General features: G+C 43.8%; 1 protein-coding gene across 2 annotated transcripts in view; it reads left to right on the top strand.

The window, feature by feature from the left end:
* NUP155 (nucleoporin 155) overlaps window positions 1–26,078 on the top strand; it is a 113,656-nt gene that overhangs the window by 925 nt on the left and 86,653 nt on the right. For both annotated transcript variants that reach the window (XM_087391167.1, XM_087391168.1), the window contains exons 2-4: window positions 16,608–16,777; window positions 16,962–17,088; window positions 20,133–20,395. In XM_087391167.1, the coding sequence (XP_087247293.1) occupies window positions 16,608–16,777; window positions 16,962–17,088; window positions 20,133–20,395 (560 nt within the window). The remainder of the gene's footprint in view (window positions 1–16,607; window positions 16,778–16,961; window positions 17,089–20,132; window positions 20,396–26,078) is intronic.

The raw sequence follows: 26,078 nt of genomic DNA, 5'->3' as shown, positions 1-26,078 counted from the left end.
ACCTCCACACGCCTGCAGGAACCCTACGGGCAGAGTGTTTTTGCATCCCCATGGCGATTGAGAGCTGGCTCAGCCAAGCTCCTTGGCAGTCAAAATCCAGCCCAGAGTCTATGAAATGTGGAATTCCAGCCCAGCATTGGACTGCTGGGAGGAAAGATCCTCTCCAAAAGCTTTCCATTGGTGGATAGGGTGATCAAATTGTAAGTTCAAGAGGCCCACTTCAGGCCACAATTTCATCCTAGCAGCTACATATGGGGACATAATTTATGCTGAAGCCAGAATGCTGGACTCAGCATCTCCAGCAGCTCGCAGGGAGCTGCTCTAACACTATCTAGATGGGACAAACAAACAGCTAGTTGACTGGCTTTCAGAGGAAGGGAAGTTACTATCGCCACAATGGACTCTGTTGATGTGTTTCACTCTTTTTTACCTACTTCACCTCCCTGAGCCTAAAAAAAGCAGCTTTCATTAACGGCCCTTCTCTACATGCTCCGCTTAATGTCAAGATCACTCAAAGATTGATTCCTAGCCCAAAACACCGTCTTACCAGTCCTCTCATTAGCTCAGTAACGGGCATAGCAACGTTTCCTCCATACACAAACAATCACCCTCATCATTAGCTCCAGTGCTCACAATCTATATTTACAATGAACTTGGATAACAATACTACTTATAGACAAATCCTATCAAAGGCTTACTATCTCTGAGGAGGAGGCTACACCTAGATTCATCTCTCACATGCATTGAAAATCTCGATTGGTTAGTATCTTCACACATGCTATCGGTTGAGGCAGGATTGGCTCAGGGCATCCCATGTGAGAGACGGGGGTTTGTATGTTATGTGATATGCAAGAGACCGAGATAGAGGATCACTTTGCATTTAGATGCCCTATGTATTATGAGATCCATGAACGTCGTCCCACTTAGAGACTTTCTGGCACATCTTGATCAACGGTGTGTGGCCACTTTCCTTCACACACCACTTTCCTTCTTGAAGCCTGGAGACACAGAGATCAGCTCAAACGTGCACAGTGGAGAGCAAAGGAGGGACCGATAGAGCCCAATGGGAGCATGATCAAGGATTTTTTCTCTGGTGACCCAAGCCGGCTGGGACAACGGGGAGATGAGATGTAGTAGAGAGTTAGAATGCATGTCTTGATGGACCGGACGCCGAGTGGACACTCACAGGAGGAGTGCAGACATATCCTCTCTATTCGATGTGGGGAGATAGAGTGCTGGAGGGATGATAGCACTTGTGAGATGGCGGACTATCTCACTGAGACCACAAAGGAGGGGGGATGGAATTGGACAGTCCAAGTATCGTCGGTGATCTATCACTGATTTTCTTCCTCGATGCCAGCTCCTAGTACAAGCAAGAATGTGAAGCCATTACCCTTGTAAGGTAGGTGGACTTCTAAGAAGATAAATGATGTAGCCCATGTTTAGAGTTACCATAAGGCTAGGGCATGTAAAATGACATTTGCACTCTCTAGACAAGCTGAGGGGACCACATGAACCTAAATACGCCTTGCATGTTTGATTGAGAAATGAATTAATCCTTGAATACTTGATCGAGTGCAAGGACTCGCCCTAGCGGACATAGTTGAAAGGCATTTTCACCTAAAAGAATTTTCTTAAATTTATCAATGGGGACATTAATTCCTCTTAAGGGGTGAAGCACTATACCCTAAGCCATAAAGAACTTTAAACAAGTAGAAAGAAAGAAAGATTATTAACATCTACAAAAGACCCAAGAGTCTATGAGACTGGATAAAAACCAGATGCAATCTACAAGTCGGGCCACTAAATAAGCACCCATACCCAATGCTAATGTCTGACGACAAAAAATAAATACATTCTGTTGTCGCTCTAAAGAGGAAAAACCCAAAAGGGAAACATGACAGAGGAGTTCCTAGTCATCTACCAATCAGTCAGTTGTCCATCCGAGTGATTGGACCTATGTATGTTGTCTGTGGGACCAACTCCATTGGACGACTGAGGAGAGACAAGAAGAGCTTGCCTAACAAGGACTCAAGATCCGATAAGGGTGACAATGTCCAATGGATCTCTTGTGTGCACCTTTTCTTTATTTCTTAATCTTTTGATCATTTCAAGGGTGTCTTATGCAAGGGATCAAAAGATTACAAGTGCGGTCGCTATCTTTAAAAAAAAGTCAAACTTACTAAAACGAGGACCCTCACTTAGCTTTGTAAGTATTTTGGAGTTTAGTTTGTAAAAAGTATAAATTGCAATAAATATATTTACATTGTAGGTTCAGGGTTAGGTTTGGAATCCAAAGAAATTTATGTAGTTAAAGAAAAAGACAACACAAATGAAGTTTATCTAGAATAGGAAGCCTAGTTGAGAAGAAATCAGCAAGCAAAGCTCCCTTCCACCCTATCCTAACCTCGCTTTGTTGCACAATGCCTTGCTTCACTGTTTGAGCTGAGGCGGTGCTCAGCTTCCTCCTTAGCACCCCCTTGCCTTTTCCCTTACTGCCTTCTGCTTGGCCTTGTCTTGCCAATTGTTTTTGAAGCTTTTCTCACTCTAGCCAATCAGCTCCTTGGGCTGCCGTGTAGACTGCCCTCTAGGCAGCACATGTGGCTATCATGTGGGCAGAGGTTCTGCTTATCACATGGGAGATAGTCTGGGGAGGACCTGTTTGTCTCTCTCTCTCCCTCATGCTCAATCTTCGGTGAAAGGCTGTCTGATTGCTAGTTGAGTGCACACCTTTGCAGAAGGCAAGTGCCATTGTTTTCTGTATTGAGTCAGAGTTTGTCGGAAGAGTAGTGAACCGAGGGCCATGTACCAAACACGAGATCTGAGTGTTGTGTTGTAAGTTGGGCGCGCTGCACCGGTATTACCGGAGGACACGCCACTCCTGTCAATACATTGATAACTTGGAGAGCATCTCAATTGTGCTTGTAGCTTTGTTGGTTTTGTCGCTGTTCTTCCGTGTTTGGTGCTCTTCATAGATCATTGCCGGTCCCTCTTCTCCTGCCAAGCAATTCTACGGTTGGAGTATCAGTTTGCTCCCTCGACTCAAGCTTTTGGGGTGAGTTTCTCTTGTTCGAGGAAAGTAGGTATGTCTTGCGGGCAAAACCATGTTTCCCCTTCGTGGGCCTAAGCAAGTTTTTGATTTTGTATTTATTTATTTATTTATAGTGATCTATAGTGAGGGCTTGGGATTGACTTGTCTCCCACCTCATGAGTAGAGATATGAGAGGTTTTTGAACGAGTTTTCTCCCCGTCTTCGTTTTTTGGTTTTTTGGGGAGGCTTGGGATGGAGACTACTCTCCCACCTTTGCTATATTGGTTTGTGTTGAATGGAATATACTACTTCTTTAAAAAAAGACAATAAAAGCATACAATAATTTTGAGAAGTCTTGAAACGGAAAAATGGCAATAGAAGGAAATGTGTCGTGGAACCAACGAGCATATGTACAGTCTTCTTTGTCTATTTGAGCATAAGTCAGAAGCTGGGAAGGGATGCTACTTTGGATATTTTCAGCCAATTTTAGTGGAGAGATGGTTTGAACATTAAATAAGTACGTATAATCAAGATAACAGTCATTGGTTACAACCATGGGATGATAAAGAATCTTAGGAGTAAGAAATTTGAGATTCCAATAGGTGAAGGTCTACTTATTACCTATTTTTTCTATTAACGAGAGAGATGTTGCATGCACACTCGGTTCTATTGTGTTGAAACTCTCTTGAATAGAGTATTTAAATAGTGTGGACAATGTGGAGCGGATGTGTATCATGCCATTAGAGAGAAGAACCTGAATTATGAGATAACACATTCCTAGAAGAGTGGGTTGTGGCTTACATTGGCTCATTGAGTGGAGGTATTGGAGAATAAGCATCAACTCCCCAATTATAAGCCCCCATATGAGGAGAGCAAAGGGGAGTAACTTGTAGATCAATAGGGGATTTATGAGGGATAGAGGGGCTGCCATGTGTGACGTGGCAGCACATGAGTTGTCATGTGGGCAGCCTGCATGGATCCTTCTTGGGTTTATCCTTCTTGTATTAGCTAATGACCATTAGTAGGGTAGATCTACCCATAGGACAGTTCTGGCGTTGGCCATCCAGTGGGCCACACATGGGCCATAGCATGTGAGAATGGAGGGAGCAGGAAGCAAGAGTGTGAGAGCATTAAATGAGGCATCCAACAGCGTGGCTGTAAAATGTGGCATCCCCTGATTCACGTGCATCATACATAGTAAGCTTCAGCCCTGGCTCCATGGGAGTGGCTATAGGCTTACAATCTTGCATGTTGAACCTATCCAAGAGCTTTTGCACATACTTGGATTGAGATTTAACAATGTTACGCTTGTCTTGTATGAACTGGATCCCCAAATAGAAATTTAACATGCCGAAATCTGTCATGTCAAATTCAGCTTTCAATTCAGCCTTGAAATCTGCAATTATTTCCTCATTTGACCTTGTGAGCAGCATGTCATCTACATAAAGAATGATGACCAAAATATCCCCCCCATCCTTCTTGATGTAGAGAGTGCTTTCCCTGGGACTATTGTGTAACTTACTTGCCAGGAAGGCATCAATTTTGGCATACCATGCACATGGGGCTTGTTTCAGCCCATATAAAGCTTTATTCAGCTTGCAAACTTGAAGTGCATTGCCCGAAAGTTCAAAACCAGGAGATTGTTTGACATAAACCTCTTCCTGCAAGTCCCCATTAAAGAAAGCTGTTTTTATGTCCAATTGATGGACATTCCAAACAAAATTTGCAGACATGGCAATAATTGACCTTATGGTGCTCATCCGGGATGTAGGAGCAAAAGTCTCCTCATAATCTATGCCCTTTTTCTGAGCATAGCCTTTGGCAACCAGTCGTGCCTTGTACCTTTCAATGGACCCATCTGGCTTTCTTTTCACTTTGAAAACCCATTGGTACTAATGGCATGTTTTTCAATGGACTGCAATTTATTGTGCATGGCATTCATCCAATGCATATTATCCTTGGCTTCTTCAAAGGAGTCAGGTTCTTCTTCATCAGGAAGAGTACCTGCATAAGCTGTCTCAACACAAAGGCCCCCTCCCTGTGTGCCTTACTGCACTACGAGTCCTGCCAAGCAAAGGTGCCTCAAGTCTACTCTCCCTGAGAGTCTGTAGCAACCAATTTGGAACTGTTTTGGCTACATGTATCTCTTGAATCTCTTGCCTGACAACTTCATCCATACCCTGTGGAGGAACAAAATCAGCATGTGGCTGAATCGGGCCATGTGGACCAAGAGGAGGTTGCTGTAAATTCTGATTTTCAGCATGAGCCTCAGCTAGGGAACCAAAAGCTATAGGAAGCATCCCCTCAAAAACATCATTTGAAGAAGCTGGAATAGTAAATTCAGCATGTGCGTGTGCTGAATTCTCTGAAAACATTACATCTCTACTCACAAAAATCTTGTGAGTGGTAGGATTGTAGAGACGATAGCCTTTGCTTTGTGCACTATACCAAACAAAGATAGGCACTCGACAACTTATGTTGAAACTCCACAGGCACGTGGGCATCTGCAACCCAACCAAAAACTTGAAAGTGATCCATTGAAGGCTTTCTCCCATGCCAAGCCTTATAGGGAGTAATTGTCTTCAAAGCCTTTGTGGGAGCCCAATTCAAAACATAATTGGCACACATGAGGCCTTCGAGCCAAAATCAGCGAGGCAACTTCTTACTAGTAAGCATGCATCTATCCATCTCCATGAGAGTGCGATTTTTCCACTCAGCTTTGCCATTTTGCTAAGGTGTAAGCGTCACTGTAAGCTGATGTCTGATGCCTTTCTCCTTAAAACATGCCTCAAATTCATGAGACATATACTTTCCCCCTCTATCAATGTGAAGTGTCTGCACCTTGAGTCTTGTCTCATTTTTAACCATGGCCACAAAGTGTTTGAAATGCATAAACACTTCTGATTTTTAATTCTGGCCATAGACCCAAGTACAATTGGGTAGCTCCATGTTGGCCAGATTTGGTTGGCCATCAGGGCTGCAAAGAAGGCAGAAAGGGACAGCTCAAAGCCGTTTGCTTGGCAGCTACTGCACTCCAAGCCCAAACATTGGACAGGGAGTAAATCAGCTCAGCAGGTGATTAAAGCTACTTGCAGAGTGCACTCCAAGCAGTAGCAAAGGAACGGAAGACAGAGTTCATGCAGCAGCTCTTAGCAAGGTGTGTTCATAACAGCTAATGCAGATAGAGTGCTGTAGAAGGCAGTTTTGTAGAAGACAGTGAAGGCCTCGAGGCAAACAGCAAGAGGAGAGAACACGAGTATTTGAAACCAGCCTCAACAACGTAAAGGGTGGTAGGATCCACTTAATTACAGCATACACAGTAAATTGACAAGTAAATATGCACCACAGATTAAATCACAGGGGAGCTAGAGGGCTTCTATTAAGAAACAAGGACACTGATTGGCTCCAAACATTGGCGCCCCTTGCGGTATTTATTTAACATTCATTTGAAGCCAAACGGCTGATTACAAAGGTATCTGGGAAGCTACACCACAGGCAAACCAATGCCCGTAGACTCCCCATCCAGCCCACCTTGTAATTCCCTGCTCAACTTCAAACAGTGAACGGCATCCAATCACTAGACAATCCTGTATCCTCAGCCAACCAATGCATGCAACAGAGACCTCAATAGCATCCACTGTCTGAGCCACACATGCAATCGCACAACCAAATGCCCAACCAGCTAGACACGGTTGAACAACTGCAAGACAAAGCCCTCAATAGCCAAACTCTGGTGCAATCAATTGACCAAGCACTCCCCAAATGGGTTGCCTCAATCTATAGCCTCTCTGGCCACTGCCCAACAGCATAAATCAACCTTTATTCGCGAGGAAAGAAACCCAAACGCAATAACTAGCCAGCAACCAATCAGGAAACATCAAAAGCAGGCAAAAACAAGCCTACTTCTACCCAGTATCCACAGAAGGTAGGTTACAGGGGCTGGAAAACCCTAGATCCTGTAGAGAAAAGATGGTTCTGCCGTGGCACAGCCCCAAAAGCAGCTTAGAAGAGAACACCCACGCCTGGAAAGTTACCAAAATCAGCAGCAACACCCGGAAGTCTCTTGAAAATAGATTGCAATCTTCCTTGCATAGCCTGGACAGCCTGGTAGCAAATCGCAATTTTCCTGGGACAGCCTGGACAGCTTGGGAACACCTGGAAACAGATCGCAGTTTCTTGTAGCAGTCTGGAAACACTTGGAAACAGACCCAAAATAGGACGCAGTCACTTGGCACAGCTTGGAGGACCTGAAAGTGAAATCGCAATTTGCAAAGGACACCTTGGCTGAAATCGCAATTTGCAACAGGCTCTTGGATTAGGTGTGATCTCCTCTGGCAGGTCCTAGATGCACTGGTACTGGCCCTGGTTGATGACGATTTTCCCTGGCATGCTCAAGAAACTCCTGGTAAAAGGCGATTTTGCTCTAGCAGCACTTGGGAGGCTCTAGCAGCTCACAATTGATGATTTGGCTCCTTTTGGAACTGATTTGGCCTTCTAAAGAAGAGCTTTGGGCTCTTTTTGGAGTCCTGTGCTAAAATTAGCAATTTTTAATTGCACCACTCTTTTGGCCCCCCTGTTGCACACTTTGGCCCTAGGAATTAATTGCCTAGTAACTGGGTGCACATTCACTAGTTCCAAGGGCCCACTAGGGAATTTTAATTCCCCAAGTCTCGCCCCATGGCTGGACCCTCGCGCCTTAGAGGCTCAAGGCAGTCACGTGCAAATTACGGGAGTCGCAAATCAAAAGTCCCATAATTTCACGTCCTCGTGAAAGTATTGGGTGAGCACACGTGGAGTAACATTATGTTTTTCACGTGGTGTAGGTTGTGAGTCACATTTTGTGTTCATCTTTTGGTCCTATCTTTGGACATACTATTGTGAATGATTGAACATAAGCTGAAAACAAAAAGCGGGTGTAGTGAAGGGGGAAGGGGCAGATTCGGAGATGGGGAGAGAATAGCAGAAGGAAGGGAGAAGAAGGGGAAGGAGAGAGGAAGAGAGAGAAGAATGAGGGAATAGAGAGAGGGAGAGAGAGAGTGTGAGCGTAGGCAGCAGGTAGCAGGAGGGAGAGTAGATAGGATTAGATGTCACATCAAAAAGTCCCTTACAATCCTTTTGGGTTGACTTATATAGTCCCCCACAGTTGCCACATTTCCCCTACTATTCTCCCATCTATTTCCCCCTTAAAATCCTTCTTTTTCCCACCTTCATTACAGCCATCCCTTCCCAAAGAATTTTGCCCTCAAAATTTCCAAGAGGTTGCCCTGGATGAGAAGGATACAACAGAAACTGATCAGCTCTGTAGGAGATAGGGGTAGTCTTGCACAATGCTCTCAGGTTGCCAAGAATTCTCATCTTCCGTTAAACCTTTCCATTTGATGAGGTATTCTGTGTAGGCTTTGTTCCTGAGTACATGATCTCTGAAGCCCTTGATTTGCTCCGGCACATAGATTATGTGGCCCTCTTCATCCATAGGAGGCAGCTCAGGAAGAACCTGGACATGCTGTCCGACATGTGGTTTCAGCAAGGATACATGGAAAACATTATGGATCTTGGAGGTACTGGGTAGTTCCAACTGATATGCTACCTGCCCAACTTTGCGGATGATTTTGTAGGGGCCATAATACCTGTGGGCAAGCTTTGTGTTGGTATTACCTTTCAGCGAGGAATATCGATTCTTATGGAGACGTAAATGCACATAATCCCCTTCTTCAAAAGATAAGTACCTCCTTTGTTCATCCGCATACTTCTTCTGCTTGGCTTGGGCATCCTGCATATTCCTCTTAGCCAACTGCAGAAGGGCATTCATACTCTCCAAATCATTCCTTGCTTGCTGATTTTTCACAGCCAAGTCTGCAACCCTGGAAGGCATTCCCACTTTGCATCCATACATAGCCTCGAATGGACTCATGCCAATAGAGAGGTGTTTGGTGCTGTTGTAGCAAAATTCAGCCAATGCTAACCATTTGTCCCAAGACTTTTGCGTGTCATGACAGTAATGCCTTAGATACTCCTCCAACCACTTGTTCACCCTCTCTGATTGTCCATCCGTCTGTGGATGATAAGCAGTACTAGGCGCAAGGGAAGTACCAACTGCAGTGAATAACTCCTGCCAAAAGTGACCCATAAATTTAGCATCCCTGTCACTGACAATCTCCTGAGGAAAACCATGGTGCTTGAACACATACTCAATGAATTGCCAGGCAACCTGTGAAGCGGAGTACCGAGTCCTGGTCGGTATGAAATCGGCCTGCTTAGTCATCCTGTCAACCACCACAAATATGCTATCCCAACCCTTATCTGTAGAAGGCAAGCTTGTAATGAAGTCCATGGCAATGTGAGTCCATTTGCCTTCAGGAATGGGTAGCGGTTGCAGAAGGCCTGCGGGTAACCGGCTGCCCACTTTATTTTGTTGGCAGGGCAAACATTCACTGACAAACTTAACCACATCTCGCCACAAACCATCCCAAATAAAGCTCTCCTTGACTTTTTCATATGTTTTTGTGATACCCGTATGCCCTGACATAGGGGATGAGTGCATTTCCTGTAATACCATCAACCTGTATTTGGAGTCTGGCACAATATAAATTCTGTCCCTGCACCATAACAGTCCGTTGCGGAGCTGAAATCGAACATGTCCTTGGCTGGACGGACTCTGTAACTCCACAAAAATAGGAGCTGCATCAGAATTTTGCATGTATTCCTCCTGAATCCCAAGTATCCACTCCTGATGAAGCGTGGAAATGGCAGACAGTTTGCATGACCACATCCTGGACAAGGCATCAGCAACCACATTCTCTTTCCCCTTTCTATATTCAATGTCAAAATCATAGGACTGAACTGCAGCCAGCCATCTCTTCTGCTTCATGGATAAATTAGGTTGCGTTAAGAAGTACTTGAGTGTCCTGTGATCCGTTTTGACCTTAATCTTGCTACCGTACAGGTAGTGGTGCCATTTTGCAAAAGCATGCAAGATTGCCAGCATCTCTTGATCATAAACATGATAATTCATTTCTCTGGCATTAAACTTCCTGCTCTCAAAAGCAATCACACCATGCTCTTGTTTTAGGACAGCCCCTAAACCTTTGCCACTGGCATCCGTCTCAATAATGAAAGACCGTGAGAAATCAGGGCACACCAATACAGGTGCATTGCTAAGGGCATCCTTGAGGTTATCAAAGCTGAGTTGTGTTGTTCTGACCATTGGAAGGCATCCTTTTTCAGCAAATCAGTGAGAGGGGCAGCCCTTTTGGCGAAGTGCCTAATGAATCTCCTGTAAAAAGAAGCAAGACCCAAGAAACCTCTGAGCTGCGTGGTATTTTGTGGCTGCAGCCACTCCTTAATGCATTTCACCTTAGCTGGGTCTACCCTGATTCCGTGCCTGCTTACAACAGGACCAAGATATTCAACCTCCTCTGCCATAAATGTGCACTTGCTGGCCTTGGCATAAAGCTGATGCATTCTCAAGATTTCTAGCACTTGTCGGACATGGTCAATGTGTTCCTGTGCATCCTTACTATAAATGAGAATGTCATCGAAAAATACCAGCACACATTTGAAAAGAAGGTGGTGTAAGATCTTGTTCATGAGTGCCTGGAAGGTGGCTGGTGCATTAGTCAAACCAAAAGGCATCACCTTGAACTCATATAATCCTCTTTCTGTACGAAAGGCAGTCTTATGCTCATCACCCTCTTTCATCCTGATCTGATGGTAACCTGACCTCAAATCAATCTTCGTGAAATACTGAGCACCCTTGAGTTCATCCAGCAGGTCATCAATCCTGGGAATAGGAAACCTGTTCTTAATGGTGGTCTTATTCAATTCTCTGTAATCAATGCACATACGAAAAGAGCCATCCTTCTTTTTCACCAGGAGTACTGGGGATGCAAATGGTGAGGTGCTATGAGCAATGAAGTTTTTCTCAAGAAAATCTCGCACCTGTGTTGCCACTTCTTCCCGTTCAACCTTAGAGAGTCGGTACGGGGCCTTGTTTATTGGTTTACTACCATGTTCCAGGACTATGGCATGATCAACATCTCTTTTTTGGGGCAACTGAGATGGCATATCAGCAAACACATCCCCAAATTCTAAGAGCAATTTTTGCATTTCACAATTATCCACATGGGGAATACCACCCTCCCAAGGTACAGAGACATTCAATGCATAAATGGCACTTTCGTTCTTGAGCTCCCTAGCTAGCTGCCTTGCTGAAATGACCTGCAATTTCTGATTCACAATGCCCTGCAATGTAACAGTTCTACCTTTGTGGCAAAACTCAAGAGATAAAGCATTCAAATCTATACTGATTTTCCCCAGGGATTTCAGCCAATCACAACCCAGGACAGCATCTATGGGTCCCATATCCAATGCCAAAAGATCACCTGCAAACTCATAATGATCAGAAAACTTGATCCTGGCATCCTGGCAACAATGTCTGCTGATCATGTGCTGTCCATTCGCGATCTCCACTTTCAGACCATGGTCTATCTCTGTAGCAACTAATCCCAATCTTTGCAATGTTCTACAATTAATGAAACTGTGAGTGCTACCACTGTCTACCAATACATGGACAGATCTGCCATTAATCATTCCCTTCAACCTGATTGTGTCAGCACTTTTGGCACCCATCAAGGCATGTAGTGAGATGGTATACAGTGTAGACTGGGCATCCCAATAAATCTGTTCATCATCCACAGGAACATTACCATTAGCATCACCTCTGACAGGAAAAGGCATTGTAGGTTGATGCTCCAACACAGAGAGTGTTGGCTTACGGCCTTTCCTGCTACATGTAGGCTGAATATCAATCTCATGCATCACATGAGTGGTTTGCTCAATAGCCCCACCCGGATCAAAAGGAAAAACAGTCCCCTTTGTGGCATTTGTGTCAGGAGACTCATCTACATCATGAACTCCTGTCAATTCCTCATGAGAGACATCATGGGGGTTTGCTACATCAGCCACTTCATCATCATCAGATAATTCAATTATCATGCTGAGTTTGGCTGAGCTGACATTCTTCATTTTGCACACATCTCGGTGCTCAGGTGTCCATTTCTCTCCACACCTAAAGCATAAATTTGCCTTCTTCCTACTGTCCATTATGGCTCTGGAATGTTGTTTAACTTCTGATTTGCCAAAACCAGCGCTGGGTTTGACACCTGTCTTTGCATCCATGGGCCTGCATGGCTTTGCATATGGCATCTTACTTCCAGAAACCGTTGGATATCGTGGGAAGGAAGCAGCTGTTGGTTTCTTATCAATCCAATCAGCAGAATTTGTCTTCCTGTCAGCATCATAAGTAGTACCATAGAAGCTATGTGACACATGCTTGTACTTGCCAGCATATTTTGGCTCAAACACCTCAGCAAGCTGGGCTGCTCGCTCAATGGTTAGAGGATTGTGAGCTCTCACATCAGCAGCTAGAGAGGGATCTAAGCCTTGTATAAAACGCAGCAACTTCCCTTTCTCAGAAATATCGTGTACAAACAAAGAAAGTCTCCAAAAACGCTGCAAGTACTCCTGGACCGTACCTGTTTGTGACAGTGCATAGAATTCAGCAAGGTACTGTTCAAGGATCAGGGCCGAGACGAAGGTCGTGACCATAAGCTACTTGAACTGTTTCCAGGTGGTAGGCTTCTGAGGTGACTCTCGCATGTAACGCCACCATGTATGTGCATAATCCTGTAAATGCATGCCAGCAAAAATGATCCTCTCCTCATCATTCTTAGGGTAGAAGCGGAAATAATCTTCAAGCTTCATGAGCCACTCCTCCAACTCATTGGGAGTGCGAGTGTCACCCTTAAACTTATGCACAGAGATTTTATCTTTCACATCTTTGGCTGCGTTATTCCTATAGTGACTACCAGCATACTCACGCTTGAAGCTCACATACTGTGAAAAGGGCATCTCATTACGAACATCCTCAGGCAAAGCCCTATATGAACGTAAGGCATCTGAAAGCATATCATCCATGTTTGCATGCTGCCCACTTCCAGCATCATGCTGGTTAGGAGAACCACTCCCCTGATGCATAAAGTGCGTCTGACTGAAAGCATTACCTCCCTGATACGCAGGCTGAGTCTGACTGAATGTATTAACAGGTGTCATCGAAGCATGCAATCCCTGCTGAGTCTGCCTGCCATAAACATCTCGGTGGGTGGGTGGCATAGAAAAAGGTTGAGAAGAGGACTGGCCCCTCTCCCAACTGTTCTGAAACCCAACACCCAATCCAGGCATGCTCGCCGTTGGCAAAAATGTGCCAATGGGCCGGCCCAAAATGGACGGCTCAGCCAATGAAATATGCGAGCCAAATGGAGGCCTGGAATCAATAAGAGAAGTGCTCGGCGGCACGGGTAAGGCATCACCAAAATCAACATAATCCCCATGCTGGGGTGCATGCATAGAACCAACATCATAAGTGCGACGGCCATCAGCCATAAATCCCCTGTGTGGGTCAGGAAAATCACCCTGGCCATCCGACTGATCCCCGTGCTGGGGTGCGGGCTGCTTACCCTTATCGTGCATACTGATGGCGGTAGTGATCTGTTGCCCAAGGTTCTTACCCATCTGGGTGATAGCTGTATCGTGCATAGCCATAGCAGTGGTGAGCTGCTGCCTCAACTGCTGACCTATTTGCTGAAAAGCCCCCTGAAGCATCGAGGCCAATGCATCTAGAAACTGTGTGTCGGTAGGCATAGCAGAAACTAGCTGTGAAGGAGATGCACCCTCTGGGACCGGCATCTGCTCGTGCTGAGCAACATCGTCACCGTGCTGAGATGACTCATCCGACCGGGGTGCACGTTTGGGTGCCATGAGTGACACGAGGAAAATGTGCCAAGTGTCGAAGGCTCGATGTAGAGGCGCGAGAGGTATCAGTAAAGAGGCTCAAATGCAGTCGTTGAAGAGGTTCGAAGAAAGCTCGGTGAAGAGGCTGGAAACGGGGCTCAAAATGAGCCACGAAGGTGGCTTAGAAAGGCCTAGAATAGGGCTGTAGGAGTACCCTAAAAGAGGGCTTTTTTTTTCTTTTTTGGGTGGAGCTTAGGACAACTAAGACACTTAGGGTAGTCTCAACTAAACCAAACTGACTAAACCCAACCTTATCCAATCACTAACCTAACTAGACCTAACCAGACCTAAACTAACCTAACCAACCAAACCCAAGTAGCTAACCAACCCCCCCTAAACCCTAGCTAACGGACGGCGATGCCACGAGCGACGATGCCACGGACGGTGTGGAGAGAAAGGGCGACGCTCACGGACGGCGATGCCACGAGCAAGATGCCACGGACGGTGTGGAGAGAAAGGGCGACGCTCACGGACGGCGATGCCACGAGCAAGATGCCATGGACGGTGTGGAGAGAAAGGGCGACGCTCACGGACGGCGATGCCACGAGCAAGATGCCACCGAGGTCGAGATGCCACGGGCGACGACTTGCAGCTTGGGCCTGCTGGGCTTGCAGGGCTGCTTCGTTACGGGATGCCTGCAAAGGAAAAGGGGCAATGAAAAGCTGAGCAGTGCATGAGCGTCGTGGACTCTTCTCGGCTCCCAGACTGGTCGTGGGCTTGTGGAATATGCGAGGATAGGCTTAGATAGGCACGTAGCAACGGGTATCGGTGGCCTTGCGTCTGTCAGCCGACGAGCTGGTGGTACCTTGCTGCGTCTGGCAGCCTACGAGCTGATTGTACCTTGCTGCATCTGTAGACGTCTCAACGTACTGATTGCTTTAAGGCAGGGTTGGGGAAGCCAACGGAAGCAAGGTGCCAGAGAGCGGTGCTCTGATACCAATGTAGTGAAGGGGGAAGGGGCAGATTTAGAGATGGGGAGAGAATAGCAGAAGGAAGGGAGAAGAAGGGGAAGGAGAGAGGAAGAGAGAGAAGAATGAGGGAATAGAGAGAGGGAGAGAGAGAGTGTGAGCGTAGGCAGTAGGTAGCAGGAGGGAGAGTAGATAGGATTAGATGTTACATCAAAAAGTCCCTTACAATCCTTTTGGGTTGACTTATATAGTCCCCCACAGTTCCCACATTTCCCCTACTATTCTCCCATCTATTTCCCCCTTAAAATCCTTCTTTTTCCCACCTTCATTACAGCGGGGAGCTGAACAGCCCGTTTTTCTTTTAGTTTCAAAAAAGAGTTCAATTGAGTATGCTTGTGCTTTTAAGTAAGGAATTTGATTTTGCATCATTTTAGGAAGCAGTACATAAGTGTAAGTGGTTCCTTTAGTTTTTTATGTTTTAAATAATTCATTCATTTTGCCATTGTTTCTTTCATTAATACATTTGTTTGTTTATTTTTGCTTAGTCACCTCCTTCCTTTCTTCTTTATTTCTTGTTATCTTTCCCTTTTGTTTAATTGACGTATTTTAGTAAGAACTGGGTTTGCCCAAGAGACTCCACGGGTCTTTAGAAACCCAGTATAGCTGCTTATGTTTGGGCATTGATGATGACATTAGTATTGCTTTGCTTGCTAGGTATGTCTACCTTTTGTTTTTTGTTTTTTTTTTGGTTTTTTGTTTGTTTTTTGGGTTAGCTCATTTTTCTTCTCTTGTTTTCATTTTTATTTTCATTGTAGAATTTGTGAAACAACAAAAATCTGAATTTGTATGATTGGATATATTCTAGGCTTACAAAGGTAGATATATACTATTGAGGTCTTGGTCGCTATGTCTTGCTGTCTATGTTCAGATCTGAGCATTGATTTTATCAGCTTTGTGTCCCTTCCTGCCTAGAACTGAAATGATGGAGATGATTTTAAAGATCAAATAATTCTGGCTGTGAAGGTCACTGTCTCCCTTATCTGGTCTTGATCTGTAAGGAGTCTCTCAACAATCCTGCTCTTTGAAAAACTTGGAATCTGTCCCATGCCACAACAAACCTCATTGTCATCCGTGATGCAGGTGAGCATACGCTCTTGATTTGACTCATGGCTGAATTTTCTTTTTGTATGCATGAATTTTGCGATTGACGTGAGTTGCAACTTCTGTTGGTAGTAGATGCTCCTGTATCTCTGTACATTAGAAACATGGCAACTCATCTACATGTTTGCATGCTGTGACCATGACAAAGCTCGCCAGAATGAGACTAAGCCTGGCCATTTCATATTATGGAGTGTCCATCATTTGAGTCAGAGAGTGCATATATAATTTTTCTAGTTTCAAACTCTTTTGCTTTTGATAATTTGGCTTGAGATTTTCAGGATCTTCTATATTGACTTGGTTTTCAGAGGATGAGTTTGGGCATGTTCCTGGATTCATCTCTCTCTCTCTCTCTCTCGACTTGGTTTGCTTGCTTCGGCCATGTATGTGTGTGGAAATAACCTTATGCAGAGTGTAAACTACAGTACATATTATCTTGATGGCTGTGATTAGGATTTGAAGGTCAATGTGCCATAACTCAAAATCAGTGATTTTGAGGTTTCTATCTTGTTTTGAGGCTCAAACTGATTTACCACATTTGAGTAAAGATTGTTTTCGTTTGTAAGCAATGTGAGCAACAGTCTGCAGTCTGAACTTCTGTATAATTTTCAGGTTTATCAAAATTATGTGCTGACGTTTCTCAATCTGTGATTATAAAGCAGTTGCCATCATCTGTTGATGTGACGAGCAATAGAGAACTGCCACCCGTTCTGATTGAGAGATATAATGCAGCTGGGGGTCAGGGAACAGCTTTGTGTGGCATCTTTCCAAGTATTCGACGAGCATGGGCAACTGTTGACAACAGCCTCTTCTTATGGCGATTTGATAAATGGTGAGGCTTATGCTGATAAAAGACTGAAATAGAGTTTGTCTGATCGTGTTGGTTTGACCTGATATATTTTGTGGCCAAGTATGAGACAACCATGAGGCAACATTACTTTGATTTAATTTGGAGCAGGAAAATACTTCGAGCTGGGGCTTGGGCATTATGATTGAGAGGACTTTTTTTGTATCAGGGATGGACTATGTCCAGAGTATAATGGAGAAGAGCAAGCAATCTGTGCTGTTGGTTTGGCTAAAGCCAGACTTGGCATTTTTGTGGAGGCAATCCAGCATCTTTTAGTATTGGCAACACCTGTGGAGGTTAGTTTACATATTTCAGGGGTGAATCATATCGAGCGCAGTTTTTATTTTTGATTTGAGTGATGTTATGAAAACCTGAAGTTAAAGGGACAAAAGTTTGGTTGTGTGTAGTCTTTAAAAGAGGTGTGACGAGTGATGGTTCAAGCTTGAAGAGGGAAAATGGATGTTTCTTGAATTGTCAAGGGCAGAGTTTGTCTCCGTTAGATAGGCATACTATCAGGCCTGGCTAGCTCCGTGCCTGGATATGGCTATTCAGGGAAATTAGGAATTATGGAGCATTGGTAAGGATGCATGACATATTTAGTGACCCGGATCAAAGAGAATCTCAAATATCTTATGCCTAAGAGGGTCCTTGGTGCCATGGTTGTAAGACACGCTAAGACACGACATGTCAGACACGCTTCAGACACGAGTGTCTCAAGTGCCTTAAAGGTAAGACACGTCATTGTAATAATAAATATTTAATTAATATATGTATAAGTATACAAGTGTGCAGCTTGCTAGCATAGCTAGTTGCTAGATTCTAGAAGTACAATAAGCTACAGTTAAACAATGCAAGAAGTAACAATGCGCTTGTACAATGTACTCAAGACTTAAAAGTTAAAAGATTACATACCAGTTTGTCAATCACATGTGACATGAATGAAATATGCATCTCGATACATATAATTGAAAGGAAACTTTTGACTCTCAAGAGTCAAATCTCTCAAGATTCATCCTAATTTGAATCTGCAAGGTCACTGCCACTGTATGGATCCGAAGTCACCATCAATGATAGCATGGTTAAGTCAAACTCGATGTTTGTTGTTACGCCCCACCCACTAAAGAAAACAAGAGTGTCTTAAGGTGTCTTAAGGTAAGCATGTGTCTTAAGTGTCTTATCATAAGACATGAGTGTCTTAACAACCATGCTTGATGCGGGAGCAAGCCCCATGGAAAACTTTTCTGTATACCGTTTAGTCTTTTATGGCTCCTACGGAAAATGGATCTGCATATGATCAGCTCAAGAAATCGTGAATTGCTCATTGAATTTCAATACTTATCCTGGGACCTTATTTTCAGCCTTATGTCAATTATCAATTTAGGAGGCAATGCTCTTTTGATTAATGAAAAGAACAGTGCCTGCTACACAAGGACTGGGTAGAGATATGCCCTAATACATACTCACATATCCACAAACCTGTCTTCTTAGTGAGTTCCTGGCAGATCTCCAGAGTCCACCTTGCTCATTGGGAGGGGAGAAAGCATTTTAAGCACAAAAGCTTAAGCAAAGTAAGAGTTTGAGTAATGCTGTAAAAGCAGCTATTACTACTCATGTCCAGCATAGATAGGGTTGTGATACTCCTTGTGTGATTGAGATCCTGAGGAATATACAGTTTCCAGTACATATACAAGCATCCATCATTAGTGTTATAATCTCTATGGGTACCTCCAGACAGCGCTTTTCCAGATTTGTGAGGAATCAAAATGTTGTACAAGCCTTTAGGGACAGCTACTTCCTCATGTAAGATATGGAGATATAATAAAATGTGGGTCCTGCGAGAGTGTATCAGCTACTATATTCTCTTTCCCTTGTGTTTGTATGATTGGTTAGACTAGAAGAGCAGACCATGTTGCCTCTTGCTCGGCGATTCCGAAATTATTGAAGGCTTTGATGGTCAGAGAACTTGATCTAGTTCATAGCATTTACTTTCTGGGCGACTATCTTGAAAATAATTATGAATTATATTATGCTATGCGTGATGGAGTTTATGGTTCTCAATCTTATGAGTGACTATCTGGAGATTGAAACTGCACTATGTTGTGTTTTTAGAGGATGAGTTTGGGAATGTTCCTGGATTAATCTAGGTATATGCTTCTACCGTATTAGCGGACATGCAAATTTTACCTCATGAAGTTTTCGTCCAAGTTGTGGCCTGCTGGTTATATTCTATCTATCTTAAATGGTGCGTTGCCCTATCAGCTAGATTTAGATGCTCGTTTTGGACCAAAATGAAATCGTTTAGACTTTACAAGCAGTTGTAGATTGAATGAAGAGATTTTGGACTACTTTTTGATTAGCCTTCTCCTTTAGTGCTAGCCTTCGCCATGGCTGAGTCTGCCCTTCACCTCCGGAGTGCCGACAGAAACTCAGTACAAAGACTTTGTATAAATGGATGCTCAAGTATGTGTGGGTGTGTGGATTTGTATGTGTGAGAGCATATTTTTATACGATGGTCTACACCCACTGTTGGGCGCTGATGACGTCAGTGGGGATGTCATAGTAGCTAGTCCCTGCTATGCGTGATGGAGTTTATGGTTTTCAATCTTATGAGTGACTATCGTGAGATTGAAACTGCACTATGTTGTGTTTTTAGAGGATGAGTTCCTAGATTCATCTAGGTATAATCCTTAGCTTTTGTATATAAAGTTTCTACTAAAATTCACTTGATTCAAGAAAATCTGGACTTACAGTGCTATTATGCAGCTTTCAAAAAGTTGTGCCCCTTTTGCCTGCACTTAAATGATGTAATTGATGCTCCAATTCGCCCCTGGCTGCACGCATACATATACAATCATAGGCCCTCGCAAACTGCAGAGTTTTGCTGCAGGGAGCAAACCAAACCATGAATGCACTGTGTTTTATATTGAAAAACAATTGTCAGAATTGTCACAGAAATCTCTGGAGAATGTGTTTTTTATATATCATTGGTTTATGTATTGAAGCTTTCCTCTGTCAGTGATAAGTCTTTTTGAAGTTCAAATGTGCTTGTCCCCAGCTACAGGGCTAGTGCGATTGATGTTCACCCCCCAAAATTGTTCCAAGCTATGTTTGTGTTTTTATGGTGCACCTTTTTTCTGTCTCTTGAGGGAAAAGACCCTTGAATAAGTAGTGAAGCTTTTGATGTAAAACACGAAAGTAGTTTATTTGTATTTGCTAGGAACCCAATGATGACACTTTGATTAGATTTCTTATAACTTCTTATGTGCTGTAAGGAGTGCTTTATATCAATATCACTTGTTAGAATGTGAGCCACATTGACATTTTGTATGCACAACTGCAGATCGTTTTGCTTGGTGTGTGCTGCACTGGAAGCGGCGACGGTTCTGATCCCTATGCCGAGTTATCAATACAGCCTCTACATGACTATACCATCCCTTCAGATGGGATTACTATGACGTGCATACAGAGCACAGATAAAGGACGCATTTTTCTTGCAGGGCGAGATGGTCATATCTATGAGCTGCTCTACAGTTCAGGGACTGGGTGGAAAAGTCGTTGTCGGAAGGTCTGCCATACTGGTGGATTTGGTAGCCTTCTATCTAGGTGCTTTTCCCCTTAACCAGTGTCGTCAAATTTTGGCATATTGCACTCTTAATTCTGTGGTAAAATTTATTATGCAAGCTTCCCAGTTTGAGCATTTGCACGGTATCATATCTCCACTTTGTTACTTTGCGATGGTTATGTCTGTATTTGAAGCAATCGAGTAAGTTTAAAATTTTCTTCACCTTAGAAGGGTTTAAGGACCTCCTATGGATTTTGTTGCCTTGTTTGTATATCATTTCAGATTTATTGCCTGTCATGTATGCATCCTTGTGATGTGCATTGGTTTAAGTTTTTGCCGTCACACTCTTTTGCAAAGCATTGAGTACTGGTGATTAAAGTGCAAGTGTTCGAGGATTTTAGTCATTCTTCATTTTCGCACCTTGTTCCTGTAATTATTTTAGTATAGATGAGATTTTCATTCTCTGTTCATGCGGTAGAAGCAAGGGGAAGGTTTTCAGCGGAGGACAAGTTCCTCATCTAGAGGAATAATAAAATTTAAGGATGAAGCAGTGTGATGCAGGGTATACACTTGGCAGGCTGGCTCTTTTTTGTGACTGGGGGACTTGAAGAATTTTTGGTAGGCACCTACTCATGGAAGGAGAACCCCTAGAAGCAATCACAAGCTACATTCACTGAGCTTGATTTTGAGAACAACTACAAATAGAACAAGTGCAAGTGTTCGAGGATTTTAGTCATTCTTCATTTTCGCACCTTGTTCCTGTAATTATTTTAGTATAGATGAGATTTTCATTCTCCGTTCATGCGGTAGAAGCAAGGGGAAGGTTTTCAGCGGAGGACAAGTTCCTCATCTAGAGGAATAATAAAATTTAAGGATGAAGCAGTGTGATGCAGGGTATACACTTGGCAGGCTGGCTCTTTTTTGTGACTGGGGGACTTGAAGAATTTTTGGTAGGCACCTACTCATGGAAGGAGAACCCCTAGAAGCAATCACAAGCTACATTCACTGAGCTTGATTTTGAGAACAACTACAAATAGAACACGTGTGGAAAAAGAGGCATAGGAGGTTTGTAAGTCTGCTATAGATTTCAAAACAAATGCAAGAAAGCACATGTCAGGGCTGGGGAATAAGGAAGTTTATGTACACGATGCTTTATCAAACTGTAGTCCTAGATAGGCACCTGGACTCTCCATAGAATATTGTAAAAAGAATAGAAACAATTCACAAAAGGTTTATCATAGGAGAGTTGGGGGTCAAAAAGCAAACTCCATACCTTGTCATGCTAGGAGAGACATGAACGATACCTTTGGAAGGGGAAGCTCTGTGTCAATACATGACATACCTTCACAAGGTAGAGAAAGATGGATGCAAACAAAATCCCGCACAAAGTAATGAATGCAGCAAAACGCTCAGGATGCCACAAAGAGGGGCTTGAATGGATGGAGCAATGGGGATTTACATGCTATGGATATCCTGAGGATGAAGGGAAATTCGATAGCTAGTCACGCATAAATACTGCAGAAACTATGGCAAGTCCTGGGACCAAGATGGAATTCTATCAGCAAGAGATCAATCCAATGGCTAAGTACAAAATGCAGGAACAAATATTTCAATGTTCAAGAACCACCTCCCATGATTTAGAGGTGGAAAAGGCAGGTGGATTAGACCTAGAATTCCAAGGGAGGGAAGAATCTGTAAATTCTATCCAACAGGAAAAAATAGAAAATGAAGAGCACACACTCTTCCATTGTAGAGTGTACATATAGAGAAAAATACAACAACAATGTCCTCAACCTATCCTCATTAGTCAACCAACCAAGCAACTTGGGGGGTGCATACATGAAAGAAAGTTTGAAATACCCCAATAAAATTATGGACATGGTAGGTCAGCATTGCCAAGCACATACTAGTCACGTAGGAAGTTTTGGAGTTGTATTGGATGGATGTAAAGAACTACTATTGCTTTGATAGTGGTTTTCAGCCCTAGAGTCCAGTAGGGTCTCAAGCGGACTTTAATAAGATCATATCAGTGCTTTAAATCCCATTTCTAGGACCCCAGAACCAAGTCTCTTTGCTCGTTCGTCCAGCTAGGATGTACGGCAATCCCTGTTGGGAGACATATCTATTGGACACAGATTGGTCCCGCATATAGAGACTACAGGTTTTGCTTCTTGCTCGGATGATCGGTAGCTAGCCACCCGCATCATATTCTGCTAGTAGAGTTGGGGGGCTGGCCCCAACAGCTTGATGCAGAATTTCAGGTGGTCACTTAACTCCATAGAGTCAGGGACTTTTGCACCACTGTCCACGACATCCGAACAATGCAGATTCCATGACCGGTGTTGACCTCATCTATGGCTCTAGAGGCAGATGGAGATCACAGGAGTTGGTATGCTCGGACATGTAGATGGTTTGCAGGCTTGGGACTCCATATGGACGGGTACCACCATTTCAGTATAGCCTTGAGGCTCCATCCAATTCACTCATCTATCACGTGGTGAACCATGTCATTAGAGATGATTTATCACAACTCCACACGTTCTGGACTTGGCTTGACCTCAGGAGGTTTTGGTTAAACTCAGCGTCTACAAATATCATTGCTTGCGGATCCCAGAGAAGGGGTTTACCGAACCACTGGGATCTATCTGCCATGTGCAGTGAGGATATTGATTTGGCAGTTTCAAGTATATTCTCACAGGCTACAGGTTGAGACAGGACTATCAGGGAGCATTCCACGAGAGAGGTGGATCTACACTTTATGTGACACGCAGGAGACTGAGACAGAGGAGCGTGAACGGCACCGTTGTCTATTTGAAAGTAGGTTTCGGGCCCATGTGTCGCAGACAAAGGTATGCCAAGAGATCTATGAGTGGATTTTCCTTCTCAAGTCCTAGTGACATAGAGGGCTCTTGCGAGGTAGAGGAGACACAAGAGGAGACACAAGAGGACCTAGGTCAAAGGACAATCATGGAATTTTACTCCGGTGACCCGAGCCAGAACCGGTGGGGACGAGACACAGTAGAGACCTGGAGAGCACGACTCGACAGACCCGACCTCTCACTGCAAGGCTTGGCCTGCAGGTGTTTTCTACATCTTCACTCCGCGAGGGATTCGTTGGCTGTATAGTCCCCCCACTGGGCTGTTAGCCCCAGTTCCAGAGATCCCCTAGGCAGTGAGCTTGGCTTCTCAGGAACAGGCCGGTTTTTTCTTTCAGCCTTTTCCGGTTTTTTCATACTCAGCACCTTCGGGGCTGTTGTCTTGTATGAAATCTTTCAAGCATTAATAGAAGGTTCCTTTCTTTGAAAAAAAAAAAAACACCATTTGTAACGATTCTGAGCCAGCAAAACAGCTAGACTTCCTCAGCCGACTAGTAGATTGCTTTGGGGTTGAGCAACACGCCTGGCATTCTCCAAGTAGGTATTTTGAATAGAGTTATGGTTTGTGCATATAAGGTTTTCATCCACTGAGCTACATAGGCCTTGAGTTGTGTAGAACAAGGCAACGGCCTATCGAATATGCACAGTAAGGAGGGTGCGATAGGTGAAGCTGATAAGGAAAAGACTAGTAAGCTATCCTTTGCACTGCACTGGCCTCTCTCGCCTCCATTGCCTAACACTAGGCAGAATGAAATGATTTTGTTGCTTTAGTAGCAAGCCTTCCTGCTGCAAAAAGAGAACTTTGAACTGAAAACTAAACTTCAAGCACTTGAAGGGAAAGGTTGAGCACAAACAAAACAACAAACAGCCCGGAAGCAGTTGCTACCCCACGACACAATTGATGAGCTGATTAGTAAATGGTGGAGATGCAAAGACAAGAGACGGAAGAATCAAAATCACATTGGATTCACATTTACAAAGAGAAATTAGAAAGCAAGCCGAGAGAACAGAATGCATTGAAGAAAAAAATATAGGGGACTTGCCTGAGGGTGGTATAAGAATGAAGAGACATTTGATGAGACCTATGGACTGATTCAAACAGCAATGCCAGGCATTGACTGACCAAAAGACTGTAAAATGAAGATCGAGCTAGATGGCACTCATGCCGTACTCACTCTTGACACAGCTAATAGAGTCCATATACTTGGACAATTGAATAAACTGAAAGATATGAAAGTATGGATAGCCGAGGAGCTCACTTGAGCCAAAGGGCAACCAATTTAACAAACATAAAGGCAGCCCGAAAGGATGGCAAATGGGCTGTTTATCGTGAGGGCAAGGTAGAGTTCAAGTCTAAAGTTAAAGACCTTGGTGTGGATGGCCACACTAGTGGCTTCACCCTTACTTTTATTGTATCCAGTTTTCAATATTGTTATTGGTTACATATAATTACTGTAGGGTATCCATACTTGTGCCAGTATGCTTGTGGCCTTTATGTTTTGTGGCATTTTATACTCGACCCAGTCTTTGGGCAGTTACAAACCACATTCGCATTTATGGATAATATTTTTTAGTTGAAAAAATTGCCTTTATATTTGGCAGCTATTTTCATTTGCTTTCTCATTCACATGATGGGTTTTGTGGCTTTAGTTAGTGATTTTTTGGACCACAATTCAATTATGGACCAATTACATTTGACTGAGCCACCTATGTTCTTATGGGGTTGGTCTTTTACTTTGAATTGATGACCTTTTGCAATGCAACAATATATGAGAGTAAAGAACTTTATAATTAAAGGCAAAAGCATTTGTCCTGATCTACGTGTTTGACATTCCTAGAATGTTTTCATCTCTTGGCATGGCAGTATGTAGGATTTAAAGCAGCCTCTCAGTGCCATTTTGGGCTCTTTGCCTCACTCTCCTGCATCCTTTACTCTCCCTAGCCTCTCTAACTACCCTTTCACTCTACTTCTCCCTCTCTAAGCTCTTTTGAGTCTTTCCTCTACTCTCCACTTCAGGAGCCTACTTAGCCATTCTACTCCACTCTACCCTCCACTCTCCTTGAAGCTTCTAACGTCCATTCAAGCCTCTTTTCCCTCAATCTCTTTTCATTGCTCCTCTCTTTCCTTTGCATGTTCAATATTTCTATGTGATATGGTGATGTGTCATGAATGTGTGCTTGCTCTGAAAGCAAACCATGCACCTCATCGAGGCACATACCAAAAACCTGTGCAATCCAGTACTGTTCCCTTCTAAGTACAACAACCATCTGAACATGAAACCCTACGGTACTCCATGGAATCCACCCTTGTGTCAGTATTAACAGCCACGCACCTGGAAGATACCAAGCACTCCATGCTGTTCTTCACCTTCACTTGGAAGATCTCTGACTCCTCGTCGACCCACATCTCAATGTTCTAGGTCGGCATATCTGACCTTACTAACACACGGAGATGTCACCAAGTATAGTTCTTCGATTATTACATTAGCTTTGGCTTTTGTGTCACCCTTTGAATGTGAGTCGGACTCCTTGTTTTTCTGATCCACCTCCTTCTTTCTGCAATCCTTCGCAAAGTGGCTTGGTGTGTGTCATAATAGAAGCACTTCTTCTTTTGCTTCTTCTTGGAAGTGTCCTTGTCATCAGAGTCATCCTTCTTGGACTTGCCACTGTTAGGCTTGCCCTTCCCTTTGCCAGTGTAATCCTTTGCCAGCAACGCCTTGTCATCTTTGTCGTTGTTAGAGAGCTTCTCCTAGCTTCTTCCTGAAGCAGTAATGGGTCCAACTCCTCAAAAGCTAGAGGTTTGGTCCTCTCTCCTGGTGTCACAGTCGTAATGAAGCTTTTGAAACTC

Source organism: Dipteris shenzhenensis, chromosome 20 (assembly GCF_047967505.1).
Source record: "Dipteris shenzhenensis isolate YYH24624 ecotype China chromosome 20, Dip_SZ_1.0, whole genome shotgun sequence".
Lineage (NCBI taxonomy): Eukaryota > Viridiplantae > Streptophyta > Polypodiopsida > Gleicheniales > Dipteridaceae > Dipteris > Dipteris shenzhenensis.
The sequence above is the reverse complement of the archived record's forward strand: the minus strand, read 5'-3'. Positions and strand labels throughout refer to the sequence as shown.